Source organism: Schistocerca americana, chromosome 2, assembly GCF_021461395.2.
Source record: "Schistocerca americana isolate TAMUIC-IGC-003095 chromosome 2, iqSchAmer2.1, whole genome shotgun sequence".
Lineage (NCBI taxonomy): Eukaryota > Metazoa > Arthropoda > Insecta > Orthoptera > Acrididae > Schistocerca > Schistocerca americana.
Genome location: NC_060120.1, coordinates 340,755,551 through 340,776,685, shown reverse-complemented (window position 1 = coordinate 340,776,685; position 21,135 = coordinate 340,755,551). Strand labels below are relative to the sequence as shown.

The 21,135-nt window shown below is 37.9% G+C and overlaps 1 protein-coding gene across 4 annotated transcripts in view; it reads right to left on the bottom strand.

Moving 5' to 3' along the window:
• The window catches only part of LOC124593680 (ATP-binding cassette sub-family C member 4-like), a 473,970-nt gene that overhangs the window by 192,289 nt on the left and 260,546 nt on the right, over nt 1–21,135 (bottom strand). For 3 of the 4 annotated variants that reach the window (XM_047131977.1, XM_047131978.1, XM_047131980.1), the window contains 2 exons: nt 13,023–13,206; nt 10,429–10,575 (listed from right to left, as the gene is read on the bottom strand). In XM_047131977.1, coding sequence (XP_046987933.1) covers nt 10,429–10,575; nt 13,023–13,206 — 331 coding nt within the window. The remainder of the gene's footprint in view (nt 1–10,428; nt 10,576–13,022; nt 13,207–21,135) is intronic. The other variant, XM_047131979.1, reaches the window with a different exon arrangement.

Here is a 21,135-nt window from a genome sequence, read left to right as displayed (position 1 = left end):
GAAAAATTATTTCAGTGACCATTTTTTGACAAATTACATATGGAATTACACAGTTCAGTAATTACACTAAGATGACTAAACATACCTAGGAATAAAGTTATGCATCAGCCTACAACTTTTTACCTACTTGTGGATTTACACCCAAAGTTTTACTTCTAACTAGGAGTTATGATATCATCTGAAAGAGGTGAATAATTGCATTGGATTTGATCATTTAATAATAGTTGTTGGGATATACACATCTGTTTTGTGTAAGACTTCTACATCTGTTATGTCTTTGTCATTTTTGTTAAGGCAATGTTCCACAAAGGGAGAATCAGGCTTCTTCAATCTCCAGTTTCTATGATGTTCTTTAAGTCTGGTAAAGGTTGACCACCCAGTCTGTCCAATGTAGCAAGACTTACACTCCCAGCATATGATCTTATAAAACTCACTTTTTGTGATGGCTGGTTGCTTGTCTTTTGCATTGAACAAGCAACTACTTATTGCCTGAGGGATATATAAAAGCACCAAGAAACCCTTTGCCTTCAAAATGTTACTTTTCCTGCTTGATATTTTCTTTTTAAAAGGTAATTTTCTTTTCCAGTTTTTGAAGGAGTAGTTCAGGAAATACGATTTCAGGTTGGATTTTTAATGTGCATGCCACCTGTCAGACATTTTATGTCATTGTGCAAGAACTGGAAAAGACATGCTGCACATGCCCTTTAAGAGAAAAAATGTCAGACAGGATACGTAACATTTTGAAGGTAAAGAGTTTCTCAGTGTTTTCCTATGTCCTTCAGACAATTCACTGCAAAAGACAAGCAACCAGCTATCACAAAAAGTGGAGTTTATAACGTCATATGCTGGGAGTGTCAATCTTACTATGTTGGACAGATTGGGAGGTCAATCTGTGCCTGGCTTAAACATCATAGGAGCTTGGAACAGAAGAAGTCTAATTCTGCCTTTGCAGAACACTGCTGCAACAAAAACCACGAATAAATAATACATGCAGATGTCTTACACACAGACAAAAAGGAGAAAAACTCAGGCAGTTAATATTTCTAGAAATTAAAAAACAGATGTGCATATCCCCACACTTATTGTTAAATGAGAAAACCAATTAAATTATTTACTTCTTTTGGATGACATCACAATGCCTAGGTAGAAGTAAAACTTTGAGCCACAATCCATGAGTAGATAATTTTACATTATTTACATATCTACATCTACAAATATATTCCACTAGCCACCAAGCAGTGTGTGGTGGAGGGTACTACTCATGCCAAAGTCATAATTCCCCCCCCCCCCCCCCCCCCCCCCCGCTGTTCCACTCGTGGCTCGAGCGACGGAAAAACGACTGTTGGAACACCTCAGTACAAGCTCCAATTTCCCTTATCTTTGAATGGTGATCGTTGTGTGATTTGAAAGTTGGTGGTAATAATAGATGCTCTACAACCTCAGTGCAGATCAGATTTTGGAATTTAGGGAGCAGCACATACCATTCCATTCAGTGCATCGTCTATCTGCGAGTGTATCCCACTTCAAATTTTCTAAGAGCGTTGTAACACCCTCGCAATGGCTAAATATACCAGTCACGAATCTTGCCGCTCTTCTTTGGATCTTCTCAATCTCTTGAATCAGACTCAACTGGTAAGGGTCCCATACAGAATAACAATACTCTAAGACTGGACGAACTAAGGCATTGTATGCAATTTCCTTTGTTGAAGGGCTGCATTGTTTCAGGAGTCTACCAATAAACCAAAATCTAGAGTTCACCTTACCTGTTACCTGTGTAATCTGAGCGTTCCATTTGAGATCATTTCGAATAGTCACACCCAGATACTTGACGGATGTTACTGCTTCCAAAGACTGGGCATGTATTTTGTACTCGTACATTAATGGGGATTTTCACTTTGTTGTACACAGTAGGTTACACTTACTAATATTGAGAGAGAACTCCCAGTCATTACATCAAGCATTTATTTTCTGCAAATCCTCATTGATTTGTTCACAACTTTCATGGGATACTACTTCCCTGTAGAATACAGCATCATTGGCGAACAGTCTAATGCTGCTGCCAACATCATCAACCAGATCATTAATGTAAATCATAAAAAGCAGTGGGCCTATTACGCTGCCCTGTTGCACACCTGATGTTATGCTTGTTTCTGTTGAAGTCTCCCCATTCAGGACGATATACTGCTCTCTGTCTGTTAGAAAACTTTCTATCCAACCACATATGTCATTGGATAGACCGTAAGCGCACACTTTTTGGAGCAAGCGACAGTCTGGAACTGAGTCGATGACTTCTGGAAGTCGAGGAATATGGCATCAACCTGGGAGCCAGTATCTAAAGCCTGTTGTATATCATGCACAAAGAGGGCCAGCTGTATCTCGCATGACCGCTGTTTCCTAAAACAGTGCTGGTTTCTGCAGATGAGCTTCTCAGAGTCTAGAAAGGTCATTATGTCTGAACACAAAATATGTTCCATGATTCTACAAAAAATCAATGTCAGTGAAATTGGCCAGTAATTATGTGCATCCGATTTTCTACCCTTTTTATAGATTGCTATGACCGGGGCCTTCTTCCAGTCCTGTGGAACTTTTTGCTGTTTCAATTATCTCTGATAGATGATGGATAAGAATGGGGCTATATTTGTACCATACTCAACATAAAATCCTACGAGGATATGGTCTGGGCCAGATGCATTCCTGGCATCTAAGGCTCTTAACTGTTTTACAATCCTAGATACACTAAACATTATGTCAGCCATCCTTGCATTTGTTCAATAATTGAAAGGGGGAATGGTGCTGTAGTCCTCTACTGTAAATAAGTTTTTGAAAGCAAGGTTTACAATTTCGGCCTTTTGTTTATCATCATCTGTTACATTACCCATACTGTCAGCAAGAGAAGTCATTGAATTATTTGTAGTGTTCACAGATTTCATGTATGACCAAAATTTTTTGGGGTTACTTTTAGAATATGCAGATAAAATATTGCTTTCAAATTCATTAAAAGAATCTCCCATTGACCTTTTGACAACTGCTTTCATTTTGCATAATTTCTGTTTGTCAGCAGGGCAGTGATTACGTTTAAAATGACTGTGCAAAATTCTCTGCTTTCTCAGCAACTTCCTAATATGTTTGTTGAACCAAGGTGGGTCCTTTCCCTCCCCTATATTTTTGCTAGGCACATATTTCTCTAGCATGTGGTGGACAATACGTTTAAATTCTGACCAAAGATGCTTGATATCTTTGTGCCCCATGGTGAATGCTTGGAGCTGACTATGAAGATATTCATTAACGACACTTTTATTTGCTTTCCCAAACAAGGAAACTCTATGCTGTTTCTTTTGTTTTGTTTTTTTTGCAACTTCCACTGACATAGAAGCCACAATGACATTATGGTCACTAATACCTTCTTCTAGAATAAATTCCTCAAAAAAGATCATGTCCGTTTGTCACCAAGATATGTAATATGTTCCCATCTTGAGTTGGTTTTCTAACCAACTGCTCAAGGTTGTATGTTGAGAATGCTTCCAGATTAACTTCACACAAGTCGTTGCTTCTGCCCCCTGTGATAAACGTGAAATTTTCCCAGTCAATGGACACAAGATTAAAGTCTCCACCTATAACTAATGGATAATTTGGATATTTATTTCCTATGTACTCAAGACTTTCTCTGGAACTTCCTGCGACATTTGTTGTGGGTGCTGGTGGTCTATAAAAACATCCTAATACAATGGCCACTCCTTGTCTGATTGACACCTTTATCCAGACTATTTGACAGTCCAACCCAGTATCGATCTCAATTGCATTTAAACAGCTTTTTACTGCAATGAACACACCACCTCCCATAGCATCAGTCCTGCCCTTCCTAAACATTGTCCAATCCGAGTTCAAAATTTCACTGTTATTTATGTCTGGTTTCAACCAGCTTTCAGTAGCTAATACAATACTGGCATTACTACAGTTTATTTCAGAGAGTAACTTGGGAATCTTGTTACAGACACTTCGACAATTTACTAACATGAGATTTAGCACATTTAAATCCTTTGGAATGACCTGTTTAGGTCAACTAACAATTTTTACAGTTGGCACACCTAAATCAGTGTCATGAACTGGTAATTTTTCAGGCCAGCAGTTTGTTTCCCATGGGGAGGAACCTAATCCAAAAAACCCATGTGCACACCACAAGTGCTGTGCTACCCATGTAGCTGCTTCCTGTGTGTAGCACACCCCTGATCTATCGAGGGGCATCCTACAACCTTCCACCCCATAGCATAGGTTGAGGAATCTACAACCATTTTTGTCACAGAGTCAACATAGCCTCTGGTTTACATTCTCCACTTGACTCCAAACAAGATGACCTTGGGCCACCCTGAGTACGATGCTGCAAATTGTCAGCCAAGGATCAATACCTTAAGATGTTGAGATGTTTATCTTGGACTGATCATCATGTTTATCTTTGCTTTATCATCTTTGGAATCAGTAATGTACTTCAGAACGGGCTTATAACCCAAAGCATAGGTTGTGCAGTAAACATAACAAAATTTGTGAAACAAGGGTGAGGGGTGAGGAGGGGGGAGAAAAGCAATGTTTGTTAAGTTAATTTAACTGAAAAATTTAAAATATTTATGGAATTTGGTAAAAGAAGTCACTGAAAACAATAAATATTTTTTTTAAAATTTAAAATGACTGACTTTATTATAAAAATTTTTAATGTGGGTATAAGTACCCCCCCCCCCCCCATCCCAATTGGTATTGTGAGAGGGTTAAAACACAAAAAATTGCTTCTAAAATGCATCTTTTAAATAAATTGTACTATGACATTGAGTTAGTTGCATGTTTTTCATGTGATTTGAACAGTTATTTTGTCAACGTGATATGGAATGAGGCAGTTCATAGGATATTTGCACATGATTAGTGTTAACATTTTTTAACATATTACTTTTAAGTTCTGCTCATGCAAATACACTTAAAAACAAGTTTTTTACAGGCTACCTGTTTTTATATAGAAATTAGTCCATCGAAGAGAAGTAATTGTTCAGAAGAAATGATTTCAGGTTAGATTTAAAATTTGCATGCTACCTGTCAAACATTTAATGTCATGGGGAAAACTATCAAAGATGTTTGTTGCTGCATGCTGAACCCTTCCTACGCCACTGACAGCTTTAATAATGGGCAATAAAGGTCCCTTTTCCCTCTAGTGTTGTAGGTATAGACCTCATCCACTGTTCTGAAATTATGGTGGATGATTTATGACGAGTTTCTTTAGTGTGGCACAACTAAAACACCTAGCTCCTTGAAGAGGTTTCTACATAGCATTTGTGGATGAACACCACAGATTATGTGGTGAATCACTCCAGAAAATTATTTCATAAGATATTATTGTGCGGAAATATCAAAAATATGTCTGGAAGTTAATTCATTTGTTTCCAGTATTAGCAGTTATACAAAGAACAAAAGCAGTTGGAGTTAACTGTTTGAGAAGATCCTTCTGGTTCAAGGTTTTGACAATATGTACACCCAAAAATTTGGAGCATCCTAACCTATATACTTACTCCTGTTTACATGTTACATCAATTGTTAGTATGACCCTACTCTCTTGTACAGTGCTGGGCATAGAGCTTTTTTTTCCAAAATTTTGGGGAACTCCTATATACTGACTCCTGTTCATGTACTACATCAACTGTTAGTATGACTGTGTTGTACAGTAATGGATATAGAGCTTTTTCTTTGTTTTAAATTTAGGGACAGTCCATTTTCTGGGAACCACTTAATAATTCTTTGGAAAACATCATTCACAGTCTCTTTTGTTGCTTTCTGACTAATGGGATTTATTATAATACTAGTATCATCTGCAAAAGGTGGACAGTGACTTGAAAGGTGCAGCGCATCATGGACACAGGCTGGTGGGAGCAGAATTATGCAATGGGAGATGTTCTCATGTGTGGGACCTGTGGTAGTAATCAATGAATCAATGACACGCTGACAGCTGTGAACCACCTGCATCCCTTCATCCTTGATGTCTATCCCGATGGCAATGTCATCTTTCAGCAGTATAATTGTCCATGCCTTGGAGCCAGAATTATGCTACAGTGGTTTAAGGAGCATTATAGTGGACTCACATTATTGTCTCAATGATCAAATTCTCCTCATGCAAATCCTTTGGATCCCATTTGGGTTGCTATTGGGTGCCATTACCATGTACACAAATCAGTGGCCCATTATTTATGTGAATTACTTGACCTGCGCATGGACATCTGCTGCCACATACCTCCAGAAGCCTATCAAGAAACTGATGGATTCCTAATATGCAGAATCAGTGATGCATTTCATTCAAAAGATGGACAAACAAGCTATTAAGCAGGTGGTCATTACGTTTCAGCTCATTAGTGTATTTATACCATGACCTATTGAAATACATTTACACTTCACATTTACACAGACCTCTGGACACTGAAGCCATTTGCAAATTAAGTAAATAATTAACAATATGTGTGAAGATACCCCTCTTGAATTTTATACACTGATCAGCCAGAACATTATGACCACTTATCTAATAGCTGGTACGTCCACCTTCGGCACTGATACCAGCAGCAACGCAGCATGGCATGGAAAGCAATAAGGCCTTGGTAGGTAACTTTAGGGAGTTGGCACCACATCTGCAGACACAAGTAACCTAGTTCCCATAAATTCCATGGAGGGAAAAGATGATTTCTCATGCCATGCTCAGTCACATCTCAGATGTGTTCGATCGGTTTCAGATCTGGTGAGTTGGGAGGCCAGCACATCAATTGGAACTCACCACTTTGTTCCTTGAACCACTCCATCACACTGCTTGTCTTGTGATATGGTGCAGTATCTTGTTGAAAAATGTCACTGCCATCGGGAACGTGATCATTGTGAAGTGATGTATGTGGTCTGCAACCAGAGGACGATACTCCTTGGCTGTCATGGCACCTTACATGAGCTCCACTGGACTCATGGAGGCCCTCATGAATGTTTCCCAGAGCATAATGGAGCTGCTGCCAGCTTGTCTCCATCCTGCAGTGCAGGTGTCAAGGAGCATCCTCCTATTGGCATGACAAAGAATTTATCAGAATTCATCAGACCACACAACACTCAGCCACTGCATCAATGTCCAGTGCTGTTGATCACATGCCTCTCCTGTTTTACCAGTCTGCCCACCCTACAATGTCCAACTTCTGTAGTGAGGGGTGACCACGAACCTCATGACATCTGGATGTGGTTTCACCTTGGTTTCGCCATGTGTGGAAGACACTCACCACAGCACTCCTGCAACACCCAACAAATCATGTAGTTTCTGAAATGTTCATGTCGAGCCTCTGGACCATCACAATCTGCTCATGATCAACCTTAGATAGATCACGTGCCTTCCCCATTCTACACATGGACAGTACCCTCTCTGATACTATATGTATCATGCATGTGTCTGACTAGCAGTCATTCCTCACCAAATAATTCTGCAATCACCTGGATGGGTTTATATTGATACCTGATTGGTGATCATAATATTCTGCCTGATCAGTGCAAATAAACACTGCTACCAAAGTGATCATCACACATGTGCAATGACATCAAAGTTTAAAAATTTCAATATAAATAATAATGGGAGGAACTTTACAGCATCCAACTTTTACATTATGTTGCAACTCTTTCTTTTTCAATGATAATCTACATGAAAATGGTGCTAGTCTCTAACCTCAGATATTTAACTTCTTTATCCCAGTGGTTATGTGGTGTTCTGAAACACACAGAACATGAATCCCTTCAGAATTTTACACATATTCTAGGCATACGAGAATCTCATCTATCTTGTTTTCAGTCCCTAATTTTCTGATGACACAAATTAATTTTATTATTCTGGAAACTGTTACATACATTAAAGCGTTTTTTTGCTCTAATTTCTTTCAGGAATCTCTGTCTGCAACCCCATTACAACCTAAAAAATGTGCCCCTTTGGCTGCAGTAATCACAGGGATTTTGTCTTTTGTTTTTATAATCTCCTTAACACTTTCTACAAGATGCTCAGCTAATCTTTCCTTCCCCCTCCCAACCAAGTGCAGGCCATGATTTGTGCATCCCCATTGCCCAATTGCAGCAACAGGCATGGCACACATATTAGACTTCATTTCAGTCAACAGCAAGCCACTCAGCTCTTTGTTAACAAGGCTAACAGCCTTGTTAAGACAGGGCTGGTTATGGTGCCGTGAAACCTCCGCGAACCCACAAGCGTGAGTGTCGTTGCTGCTCCTATACTCTGCAGGTCACCTTTCATGTTATATTCTAAGTTTCTATTTAGGCTGAATATATACTGTACTAAATACTAGAGAAGCAAGCAGCTTCTGTAGTCTGAATGAGTTCCTCCAGAATCTTTCAGTCAGTAACACAATCGATATTAGTGTATATCATAAAATTATAAATACCTTTTAATTTTCAAATTTGTGTCTTTTATAGAAAAGCTAAAGTTGTAAACTAAGGTCACGAATATGTTGCAAAACTATAAACATCCATTTGCTTTTTTAACTGTATTAATTGTTGTAAATTCATAAGAAGATTATCATGATGTAGTGTAAATTTGTGTTTTCTGTACAAGGATGATGTTGTAAACTATGATCAACACAAAGATGTAAGCGTGGTAAACATCATTCTTCTTTTTTAACCAGAATAATTATTACAAGTTCTTAACATCAGTATACTTATCCATGCATGCATATTCTTGTGAGATTTGATCACAGTCTGAATTGAAAGAAAAAAGGGTGGGAAGGGAGAGAAAGAGAGAGATGTTGATGATGGTCAAAAAGAACATTTTTAGACAAAGGGTGAGCAGATGGCAAATTACAGAATTCTTATTCATGTTTTCATTCATTCACACATCATGTTGCATAAATCATATCAAGAAGGAGGGCCTTCAATATAGTGAATTATAATGGCTCGTATTATTTTTTTTTCTTCCTTCATTCTTTTCTTTTTACACATGTAAGCTATTGAGTATATAAAACCAATGGTAAAGTAGCAAGTTATATTGTGCCAGAGATAATGTTTTGATACAAAAAAAGAGAAGAGAAACATTCTTCAACTGATTAATTTCTGTATCTTCACCTGTTTGTTTCTATAAGTCATAGCAGGCAGATGTATGACTAGCTCAGCCATCCCAGTACTGTTTAAAAATGTGGATTCCAACCATATGTGAAAAAGTGTTATAGAAGTTAGTCCGCAGCTCGTGGTCTCGTGGTAGCGTTCTCGCTTCCCAAGCACGGGGTCCCGGGTTCGATTCCCAGCGGGGTCAGGAATTTTCACCTGCCTCGAGATGACTGGGTGTTGTGTCTTCATCATCATCATCCATCCCCATTACGGTCGGAGGAAGGCAATGGCAAACCACCTCCACTAGGACCTTGCCTAGTGCGGCGGTGCGGGTCTCCTGCATCGTCCCCTACGCTCTGTTACGGAGTATGGGACTTCATCATCATCATCAGAAGTTATTAGGAAGGCAAGTTTAATCACTTATATATTTGCATCAGTCACATCCATCTGTTCATCATTTCGTCTGCACTGACAATCCTGCATCAGGAGGTTCAAAACAAGACACGAGAAATTTTGAGGAGCAGCGATATTGTATCAGCATTGTCATAACCAGCTCTATGCACAATGGAACTAGTGAGGAGAAGTTTGTAAATTTACATGATGAATATTGATCTTAAATGTATTGACACTGAAGGTCTGTTTATATTAGTACCAAATAATGCGAACCCAGCATATGTGTACCTTCCAATTTCTTTCAATTATTCTTTCCAATAATTTTTTTTATTATTTAATAAGCAATTATTAATTAGTACCTATTATTTTGTCCCTCCAATCATATGACACTACTCAGAATGAACGTGTAAAATGAGTCAAAGATGCCATGGTAATATAGTACCATCTAAAATCAAGGAATACAGAATGTGCAACAGGAAACAATAAAATATGATGGATAAGGTAGACTTATAATTGGAAATAAATATGCAGTTTAATGGAAAGAATACAGTCAACTAATATTTTTCAGAGAAAAAAAAATTCCTTGAGAGATCAATATAATAAAGGATACCAGTCAAGTTGTCATAATAAGAAATACAGTCTCTGATGTGAATGCTGTATACTGCCAATAAGTCTCCAAGCAAGGAAGACAGCTTTATGAACACTGCTGACAGTGTGCATTTTGCAAGTTTTGTTAACTTTCCTTAACTCTTCACACTATTTAAACATAACTTGTGGTTTAGTGATAATTTATGAGAAGAAAAATTTGTAGTAAGCATTGTCCCAGTAGATGAAAAGTTTTTCTACAACAGATTGCTTAAAAAAATGTTTATAACCTATGGATGGGAGAGATACGCATTACCACCAAAGGCTGGATTAGTGGTAAGTCTGAATGTAGCTCACCTCAATGAAATCTTGTTTTTCTATTTCATCTTCAGGCCCACTGTCTTCTTCTGCACTTTTATCTCTGATCTCAGAATTCATAAGTTTAGTGAAATCCAGGCCAGACACCTGAAGCTCAGAATAACTGCCTTTTGCTTGAACCACACCCTGAAAATAATAACAGATAATTCCTTTTCTCAGCTAGCTCACGTTGCAAACAGTTCCTCTCCCGCCCCCCCCCCCCCCCCCCCCTCCCTCCCCCTCAACAAGGCACAGGCACAGACAGGTTTAAGCTGTCACATCATTTTACAGGTTCTGAAATGGCACATATTAATGAAAAGGAAGTAATATTTCTCAAGGCAATTAAAGTAATTACTTATAATGTAACAATAATCCATCAAAATTGAGGACATCCTTTAACACACAGGTTTCTTCTAACATTGCAGCTACCTTTGGGTCCAGGATTCTGTGAGAATGTTTTGAAACAGAAAATTAAAGTTTAAAGTCTCACTGATGGTGAAGTCATAATAGACAGACCACAAGCTCAGATAGGGGAAGGATTGGGAAATAAACTGGCCATGTCCTTTCAAGGGGAACCATCCCAACCTTAGCTGCATTGCCCCTGATGATTTATCGACAGACAGTATTGAGTGAAAGTATGTTAACAATCCCACCTGCAGATCTACATAATATATATTTCAATATATATAGATATATAAATTTATATATTGAAATTGTAGATAAAGTAACTCAGCATGGATTTGAATCCCACTGCTGATGAAAGTGTATCCACTACTTTAACTTGAGCTACCTATGAAACAGAAATTAATCAATGAGAAGGTCACTGTAATGTCCATTTCAGAACCAGAAACGATTCATCAAGTTTACATCTTTATACAGCAAACTTTCAATTATCCAAGTTCATGCTGACCTGAAGCTACATGAATATGTGTGGAGATAAACTGGCCTACATCAAATGAAATTGTGTGTGCAAAATTCTACGCATCCAGATGGATTAAACACTGAGGTGGGCACCAGATTATGAGAAGTTAAAGAAAATGTTCACTTCAGACTGATTTAGAAATCTTCCTCATTATGTTGATCTACACGTGGGATTGTTAAAATACTTTCACTCAATACTGTCTGTCGATAAATCATCAGGGGCAATGCAGCTAAGGTCAGAAAACCATTTATTAGACAGAGGCATGCAGTAAGAATATTGTGTACAGATGGTAACCAAACATCATGCTAAGGCCTCTTCAGGGATACTGTAATTATTATACACATACTAATATGACTAATTCCTGATACTATTATGTAATTAATTCTATTATGTAATTAATAATAATGTTAAATTTAGGATGAATGGTTAAATCACAATACTAGAAGTAAAAATAATTTCCACAGAGACTGTGGATTCCTATGACTAGAGCTCAGAATGAAATTTCATATTTTGGTACAAAAGTCTTTAACAGGTTGTCAGTAGGGATCAGGCAGAAACTGGAAATAACCAAATATTTAAAAATAAAGTAAAAGAGTACTTTATTGGGCACTCCTACAATTTATCAAACTATTTGGGCTCAGGGATATAGACTCCAGTTAATACTAATGTTTACATCAAACAGGTTTTAACTTTTATAGCTTTTATAGAGTACGCAGTTGACAGTATTCTCTGAATGATTATGAAGTAACAGATAAAAACAGCTGAACAGATTAAGAAGATCACTGGTTTTTTCAAACAAATACTCTTTTCCTTTACATATAAAAAGTAATCAAGAAATAATTCTCATCATTATTGGTGTGAGTAAACATATGCTATCATTACTGCTTGTTAGTATTGTTGTATATAGGCAATAGGCCACACTTGTCCACTGCCAGTCTTAACCAAGCATGGTTGCTTTCCATCACCTCCCAATGTCCAAGATAGGCATCAAATATTACTACATTGTGCTGTGTATGAACAGTAAGTTTATACATCGTTTTTTCCAGGCTCCACCAAGGGGCACAAGCTATGAATCAAAACAACAAATGCATCAGAAAACTGGCAGTGCTGCTATCAAAGAACAAACACCATTTACACATCATGTGGAAACAAATGTACTTCTGCCAGCTGGGTACATAAGGTCAGACACAGTCTCCAAAGGTCAGTTTCAGTTCCAGTTCTAGTTACAGTACAGTTCAGTTGCCCTTACAGTCCATTTATTGGAAGTCACTGAGACATGCCAGGACACTGCCCTCTGCTTCACACTGTCATCTTGCCTATGCTACTCCACTGGCACAGTCCTTCTTTGGACCCTGCCCTACAGCCATATGGGATGACACTTCCCATGGATCTCTTATCAAGACAGTAAACTTTGTGTTTGTTATTCCAAGTGAACATTAATGATCTTTCAATTTTTGTTTTTGAGATAATGTCATTATGAATTTCTGCACTTTATAAAGTGTTTTTCATTGCAACTTATAAAATGCAGGATAGGAAAAGTATACTTTACAGTGGTAAGCTGTAGTCTCTACTTCTGCATCTAGTCATAAATTTCAAGACTTATTTCCAGTGTTTGTCACAGTATTCAAAAATAAAGTTGTCAAAATATATTACAAAACAAAATATGACTTACATCTTGAAGAATAATTATTTCATCTACATGATGTAGAAACTGAATCTGGTGAGTAACAAGGATACATATGCTGTTTTTGAGTAGTCCTGTAATACACTGATCAAAGAGATTTCTTGCTACATGTGGATCAACAGCAGAAAGAGGATCGTCAAGAAGATAGATGTCCGCTTTGCGATAAACAGCCCTGAAAGACATAAAATGGATTGACAAAGCTTATAAGCATTTACTTATTGGTAATGTTCACATACAGTACATTAGTTAGCTAGTTAGTTAGTTTCAGGTTCAATTGATCATTTTGCATGATACACCAAAATGATGTGGAATTAGCCATTTTACATTCACAAATTTGTGAATATGGCTGCACACTGAACATTTATAAGTTGTCTCTCTCTTTCTCTCTCTCTCATTAAAAACATAATACAGATGTGAGTCAGTAATTACTGATCACCACCTTTTACAGATTACAGTAACAGAAATTCTTCTATGGCAAAGCAGAAGTTGTCAAGGAAAAATTTTTTCAGTTTGTTTTAAAACTTTACCCTGTTGTCTGTCAGACATTTTATATCACTAGGTAAGTGATCAAAAATTTCAGTTGCAGCATGGTGCACCCCTTTTTGTGCTGAAGACAGCTTTAATGTGAAGTGATAAATGTCATTTTTCCTTCTGGGATTGTAATTAGGAACATAATTGCTTCTTCTGAACTGCAGTGTATTATTTACGACAAACTTCATAGGAGAATGAATATACTGTGAAGCAGTAGTCAGAATGCCCAACTTTTAAAAAAAAATGATCTTTAGTGGGCACTACATATTAATCTTACAACATGTTTTTGTGCAATGAAGACCTTCTTTCTCAAAGACAAGTTACCCCAGAACATTATTCATTATGACACTGAATGAAAATATGCAAAGTACGGCAACATACCGATTTGTCCCTCCCCAATTATTGTAAGTGCAAATGTGGCTGAAATAACAACCCATGAAGACTTCATATATGAAATTCACCGAGAAAGATTGCACTAACATATTGTTGAATTGTTGCTGAACTAATTTGTTTTAGTAATTCCAAAAGTGCTTTTTCCTGTTTAAAATCTCATCATAAGGACTCCAAAGAATTTTAAAGTTTCCACTCTATTGATTATTCATGGTGAAGGTAGTAAGGAAACAGGGAGCCATCCGGTTGCATCTCCCATCACACGCAGCTGCTCACAGTGTGTCCTCAGCAGCCAGAGAGTGTGGTCATGTGTGTGTGAGTTGCGTTTGCATGTGTGTGTGTGTGTGTGTGTGTGTGGGTAGGTGGGTGTGTGTGTGGGTGTGTGTATGTCATGTATCTGATGGTGGCTTGTTGGTCAAAACTCGTTTTCTGACAGTCATTTTGCTGTGCATATGTATCTCAGCATATCCCCTTTATGGTGAGTGGCAACTATCTTTTTCATAATATTGTTACATTACATTCTCAATATTTTATTTTTGAATTTTTTATATATGATGTCTTCACACGTTGTCAGCCAAGTAGCTACAATATGATGATGCTACTCAGCTGACAACCTATGAAGACTTCATATATGAAATTCGCTGAGAAAGCCTGCACTCACATATTGTTGAATTGTTGCTGAACTAATTTGTTTTAGTAATTCCAAGTGCTTTTTCCTGTTTAAATTCTCATCAACATGGACTTCAAAGAATTTTGAAGTTTCCACTCCATTTATTATTCATGGTGAAGGTATAATGCTCAGCACTTATGTAACTTTGCAAATCAGAGTTCATAAATAAGTAGCTTGTGTTCAATACAAGTACTGTGCAGTTTGTTGCCCGCCATAGCATATGTTAGTAGGATGAAGTCTCACATAACACGTTGGGTATAAGTATTGATAATTATATCTGAAAAGAATATGAACAATATAGGAAATGACAGATCACTACTTACTGTAAAGAAGGCAAGTCAAGTTGCAGACAGGCACTATTAAAAGACACTTCCATGCAGCTTTTGGCCACAGCCTTCATCAGTAAAACAGAGACACACACCATTCATTCACACACACAAGCAAGCGCATCTCATGCACACGTGACCACCAACTCCAGAATCTTTGGCCGGAATGCAACTATCATGTGGGATACAAGCAGCAATCTGGAGGGGTAGTAGGGTTAGGAGAGAGATGAACACTGTCTGGTGGAGTGTACAGGGACTAAACTGCCAACAGATGCAGTGTCAGGAGGTTGTGGGGCAGGGAGGAGGGGAGAAAGGAGCAAAAATGGCGAGGAGCAGGGAACAACACATTCTCCGCTCCCGTAACTATCCCAGCCTCAACCTATGGCAACATACTATCCCCATACCCTCCACCCAACTGTTTCCACCCCCCACCCACCCCCACCCCCTGTCCTATCATCTCCTTCCCATTCTTATCTCCCACCCTGTTTATTTGCAGTCCTCTGCCAATGCATACACTCACCTTTCCCCACTCCTCACCTGTTTTGCTCCTTGCTCCACCACCTCCTGGTGCTGCGCCTGTTGGCAGTCTAGTACCTGCACACTCCACCAGACAGCATTTCTCTCTCTCTCTCCACCCTTAGACTACTATCCCTTCCCCTTCCCCACCGCCTCGAATTTGCTGCTTGCATCCAATGTGATAGTTGCATTCCAGCCCGAGATGCTGGAGTTGACGGTCATGTGTTCATGAGGTCTGTTTGCTTGTGTATGTGAATGGTGTGTGTCTCTCTGTTACTGTTGAAGGCTGTGGCCGAAAGCTTTATGTTAGTGTCTTTTTATTGTACCTGTCTGCATCTTCGTGTGTCTTCTTTACAGTGAGTAGCAATCTGTCTTTTCCTACACTACTGATGTTCCTACCCGGAGTTTCCATTGTTTGATTTATATTTGATAAGATTACATGAGAATCCTTTCTTCAGTCATTGTATGGTTCTGATTTACTCATGCCAAAAAATGTAAAATACAGAATAATGCACAAAATATTGAAAGTTATAAGAGATTTTCATAAAGCTGATGTATGTTAAATGCTCCATTCATAATAATAACATAAGTATAGGTGACTTTTTATTTTAAAAATCTATAGATACTACTACAATTATTTCTGTATTATATAATGTAAAAAACACCTCCAAGACCTATTGATAACAAAATACTAATACAAACAGTAGTTATGGTAAATAATGAAAATGAAAATTCCTTGATGGAGCAATATGTAAAATAAGGAATGCCAACTATTCACCTATAATGAACCAATGTGTGGAGTGCAGTAAACATAACAGAAAATCAGCAGTCATACTAGCTTTTGAACACTAGCTCTTTTCCCAGCAACATGAAACACATACACACAACCACACAGACACCCAAATGCATCCTCCCATGGCCACAGCAAGACTAATTATTGATACTTGATTGCTGAAAGAGTTGCCTGAGCTCATGGATGTGTGGAAGGTGTTGGGAAGGATACAAGGATGGGTAGCAGGAAAGCAGCAGGACTTTGGGCAGAATGATGTCTTCACAGCACCACAACAAGATAAAAAAAGTACATAACTCGGTTCCCCCTATCCCTTCCTACATCTCTTTTTGTTGTACCCTACATCTCTTTTTGTTGCACCCTCCATACTTTTTTTGTCTTGTTGTGCACCCACAAAGTCATCTGTCCAAAGACCTGCCTCTTTCCCACTACACCCTTCTTGCATCCCCTCCCTACTGCCTACCCACCTCCATCAACTCAAGTAACTGCTTGATACAATTAATTATAACATATAAACCCTTTTTCCAAAAATATGTAAAAATCAGTTCTCAGATAATGCCCATGTTCAAAGTAATTGAAATGTAATAATATACATGATAAGTAACAATAAATTCCTAAATTCCATTTTTAATAAAACTCACTACTTACACTTCACTGCAGAGTGAAAGTTTAGAATAAATGTGTGTTTACTAATCCACTATTTTGTGACAGCATTCAAAGAGTCGTTCAGCACAATATTCATTAATTCAAAAACCCTGGGACTTAACTTTTTTTCCGTAAGCAGAACCCCACACATTTCTTTTTATTATGTCTATACCAGTACAATTTTAAATTGTACCCATCAATATGTATCTGTTCAGTTTCAGTGATTTCCATGATGTTCTGATATGCACGTCTGTCGAGATTCCACCTATAGTTTCATATTTTTGTGTGAATATGAGAACGCCTTTTTTTTTTATTAATGGTGTTTTGAGGGAAGACATTAATTGCAATTTTTTTTAATGTCCTGGGCTTCATCAAAGCTGCAGTTTTGTTCTGCTAGCAACTGTTTCAACTGAAACTATATGTATAATGTAGCTCTGGAAGAATTTAACCCAAAAATATGCCCGAGAAACATATTGGAAATCCCTGGGATGGACACGGATTTAGTTAGACTGGATGCATCTGTCAATTAGATGTGCAAGTAGTCCCCTTTCCACACACATTCAGATACAAACCAAGCCAAATATGATGCAACCAAATGATAGGTGATGGATCAATCACAGCCACATATGAATGTCCCTTTCACATGAGAAATTTTCAGAGTTACACCACTCTACATCTACATACATGGGGCACAGTCAAAAAGTTTCTAGCCTGAGATAGTTACCGTAATGTCTTGCTCAAAAATCACCACTTACTTTTATGGTGACCTTTAGTGGGTATGCAAGTCAAATTTCACAGCTCCAGCTTCGTTAGTTTTTCCACTAGAATGCGTTCGATACCATAATGTAAGCAAAATGGCAAATTTCAGGAGAATCAAGAACCATGCTGTGATTTAATATCTTCATTTGAAGGGAATGATGCCCAAGGAAATTGCAGAGGACATGTGGAATACATTTAAGGACACTGCTCCATCTTATGTAACAGTGAAAAACTGGTTGTCCAGCTTTGAATAATGAAGAATGAGTCTGGAAGATGTGCAAAGGAGTGGAAGGCCTGTCACAATTGCCACTGATGAAACAGTGACTGCAATTCACTATATGATTTTGTAGGATCATCAAACGATGCTGCAGGTCAATGAAACAACATTTGGAATCTCCCATGAGTGTGCTCATGACATTGTTGTGGATATTTTGGGAATGCAGAAAGTTTCATCTCAGTGGTCCCAAAATACTTGAAAGCGGAGCAGACATGGGAGTGTGTGCAGTCTTGTGAAGAAATCATCCGCCAATTTGAAATCGATGAAGACAGCTTTCTTGCAAGATATGTGACAATGGATGAAATGTGGGCTCACCACTTTGATCCTGAGACAAAACAACAGTCACAACAATGGAAACATCATTCATCCCCTATCCCAAAAAAATTCTGGGTGCAAAAATCAACTGGTAAGGTGATGGCATCGGTCTTCTGGGATGCAGAAGTGGTAATTATGATGGATTACTTGCAAAAGGGCATAACTATTAATGCAGCATACTATTGCACCTTCCTGCACTGTTTGAGAGAAGAGATAAAGAAAAAAAAGGAAACAGAAAATTGTTGTGTGGAGTTCTTTTGCATCAGGGCAACACACCAGTGCGCAAAGCCCTCACAACACTGGAAACACTATATGACTACCGGTTTGAATTTTTACGTCATCTGCCATATTCTCCAGATTTGGCTCCATCAGACTTTTTTATTTTCCCAAAACTGAAAAAAGACCTCAATGATAATGATTTGACAATGATGATGCAGTGATTGATGCTGTGAATGCTCAGTTGGACTCAAAATCAAAGACCTTTTATTTGAATGGTCTGCAGAAATTATATGAGCATGCCCACAAGTGTATTAGTGTATACAGGTATTAAACTGAAAAATAAATTGGTATTAGGAAATTCCTGGCATTCTTTATTTATTGGGCTAGAAACATTTTGACTCACCATGGGACACATAAACTCTGCAAACCACTGTTAAGTATATAGCAGAAGATATGTCACCTTGAACTAGGTATCAGAGTTTCTTCCCATGTATGAGCATAGGATGAATGATTGTTTAAATGCCTCTGTGCATGCTGTAATTATTCTAATCTTGTCCTCACAACCCTTATGTGAGCAATATGTCATCATTTAAAGCTGGTTCTTGAAACTTTGTTAGTACACTTTCTCAGGATAATTTATGTCTATCTTCAAGAGTCTGCCAGTTCAGTTTATTCAGTATTCCTGTGACACTCTCCCACAGATCAAACAAACCTGTGACTATTCCTGTTGCCCTTCTCTGTACACATTTAATATTCCCTGTTAGTTCTATTTGGTATGGATCCCACACACTCGAGAAGTATTCTTAACTGATTGCATGAGTGATTTGTAAGCAATCTCCTCTGTAGACTGATTGCATTCCTCAATATTCTACCAATTAACAGAAGTCTATCACCTGCTTTACCCACAATGGAGCCTATGTGATCATTCAATGTCATACCCCAACAAAGTATTCCACCTGGTATTTGTATGAGTCGGCCAGTTCCAACAGTGACTCATTGGTATTATAGTCACAGGATACTTTTCATTTTGTGAAGTGCACTATTTCACATTTTTTGACATTTAAAATAAATTGCCAATATCTGTACCACTTTGAAACCTTATATTCATGCATCTTCTTTCAGACATTACCTCATTACAGATAACTGCATCATCTGCAAAAAGTATGAGGTTACTATCAATCCAGCCACGGTTTCACTTGATACCCCACATGATCAAACTTTTCACCCAATAAGTGAAGATGTGGTAACAGGTCAAATGCTTTTTGGAAAACAAGGATTACAGCATTTATCTACTGCCTTGATCCAAAGCTTTCAGTATGTCACATAAGAAAAGTGCATATTGGGTTTCAAATGATCCATGTTTTTGTAATCCATGCTGGTTGGCATGGAGGAGGTCATTATGTTTGAACTCAGAATATGTTCTAATATTCTACAATAAACCGATGTCAAGGATATTGGATGGTAGGTTTGTGGATCATATTTCTATCCTTCTTGTAGATGGGTGTGAACTAGGCATGGTTTTATGTTTGAGAGATCTATGATAGAATTTAGAAGAGGGGTTAACTCAGCTACAAATTCAGCACATTATTCTACAGGGATTCCATTGGACCCTAGAGCTTTGTTCAGATTTAACAATTTCAGTTGTTACTCAACAACACTGACACTAATATTTATTTCATTCGGTTTTTCAGAGGTACGAGAATTAAATTGGGGCAATTCTCCTGGATATTCCTCCACAAACGAATATTTGAAAATGGAGTTATGTATTGGTATGAAGCTGCAGTTCAATATAAGAACCTTAACTATGTGACCCCATTAAGCTGCCTCTAATAGTTTTTGAGTAATTTACTGAAAACAAAATTTAGAACAAAAAGATCCTTATGTGTAATGGATTAAGTATCATTTATATTAATAATAGAAAGTTCTGATTAAAGCAATTGATGAAACCCATTAAATTATAAAGCTACAACATGTTCAGCTGTAGTTCAGACATCATGTTCTACTGTTGGTTCCAATCTAAAAATTCTAACCAGCCAAGTTTAAATGCAGGTGAACTAAAACTTTCCCTATGATTAAAGGCAACTTAACTACAATCATACAACAATTACAGATTCTAAATTGATTCATGACAGTGTCATAAAATAATGTGTGTTCGAGAAACCGGCCATTTAGATGCTGCTGCCGAGGCATAGAGCACATGACGGCAGGTGTTACCTTCAGCCGTTTGCCGCACCCATATATAAATATGGCCTGAGAGGCAGAGACACACTTCACTTTGCACCCGGCTATCAATCAGTCCACACCAGTCAAACGCCAGCTTACCTGCTGCCTCAGGTGACGTCACAACCAGGCTGCAACTAGATGCATATTTTCGGCACAAATAGGAAGTGACCTAATCACAAAAACTCAACACTTCCAAAGTCTGAATAGTGAGATACATCTCAGTGAATTAAAAAAGAGAGCCTTAAGGAAAATGTTTGATTTTATGAGTAAGGAAACTAAAACAATAGTTCTCAAGAATTCTGTCAGTCAAGCTGCTTACTGGTAATGATGGAGAGAGATCACTTAGATCTGTTTCATAATATTTCTACTAGACTTAGATGTTTTCAAAGTTTCTTAATTTTTTTAAAAAAATAATGTTAATACTTTTTTAAAAAGTTTCT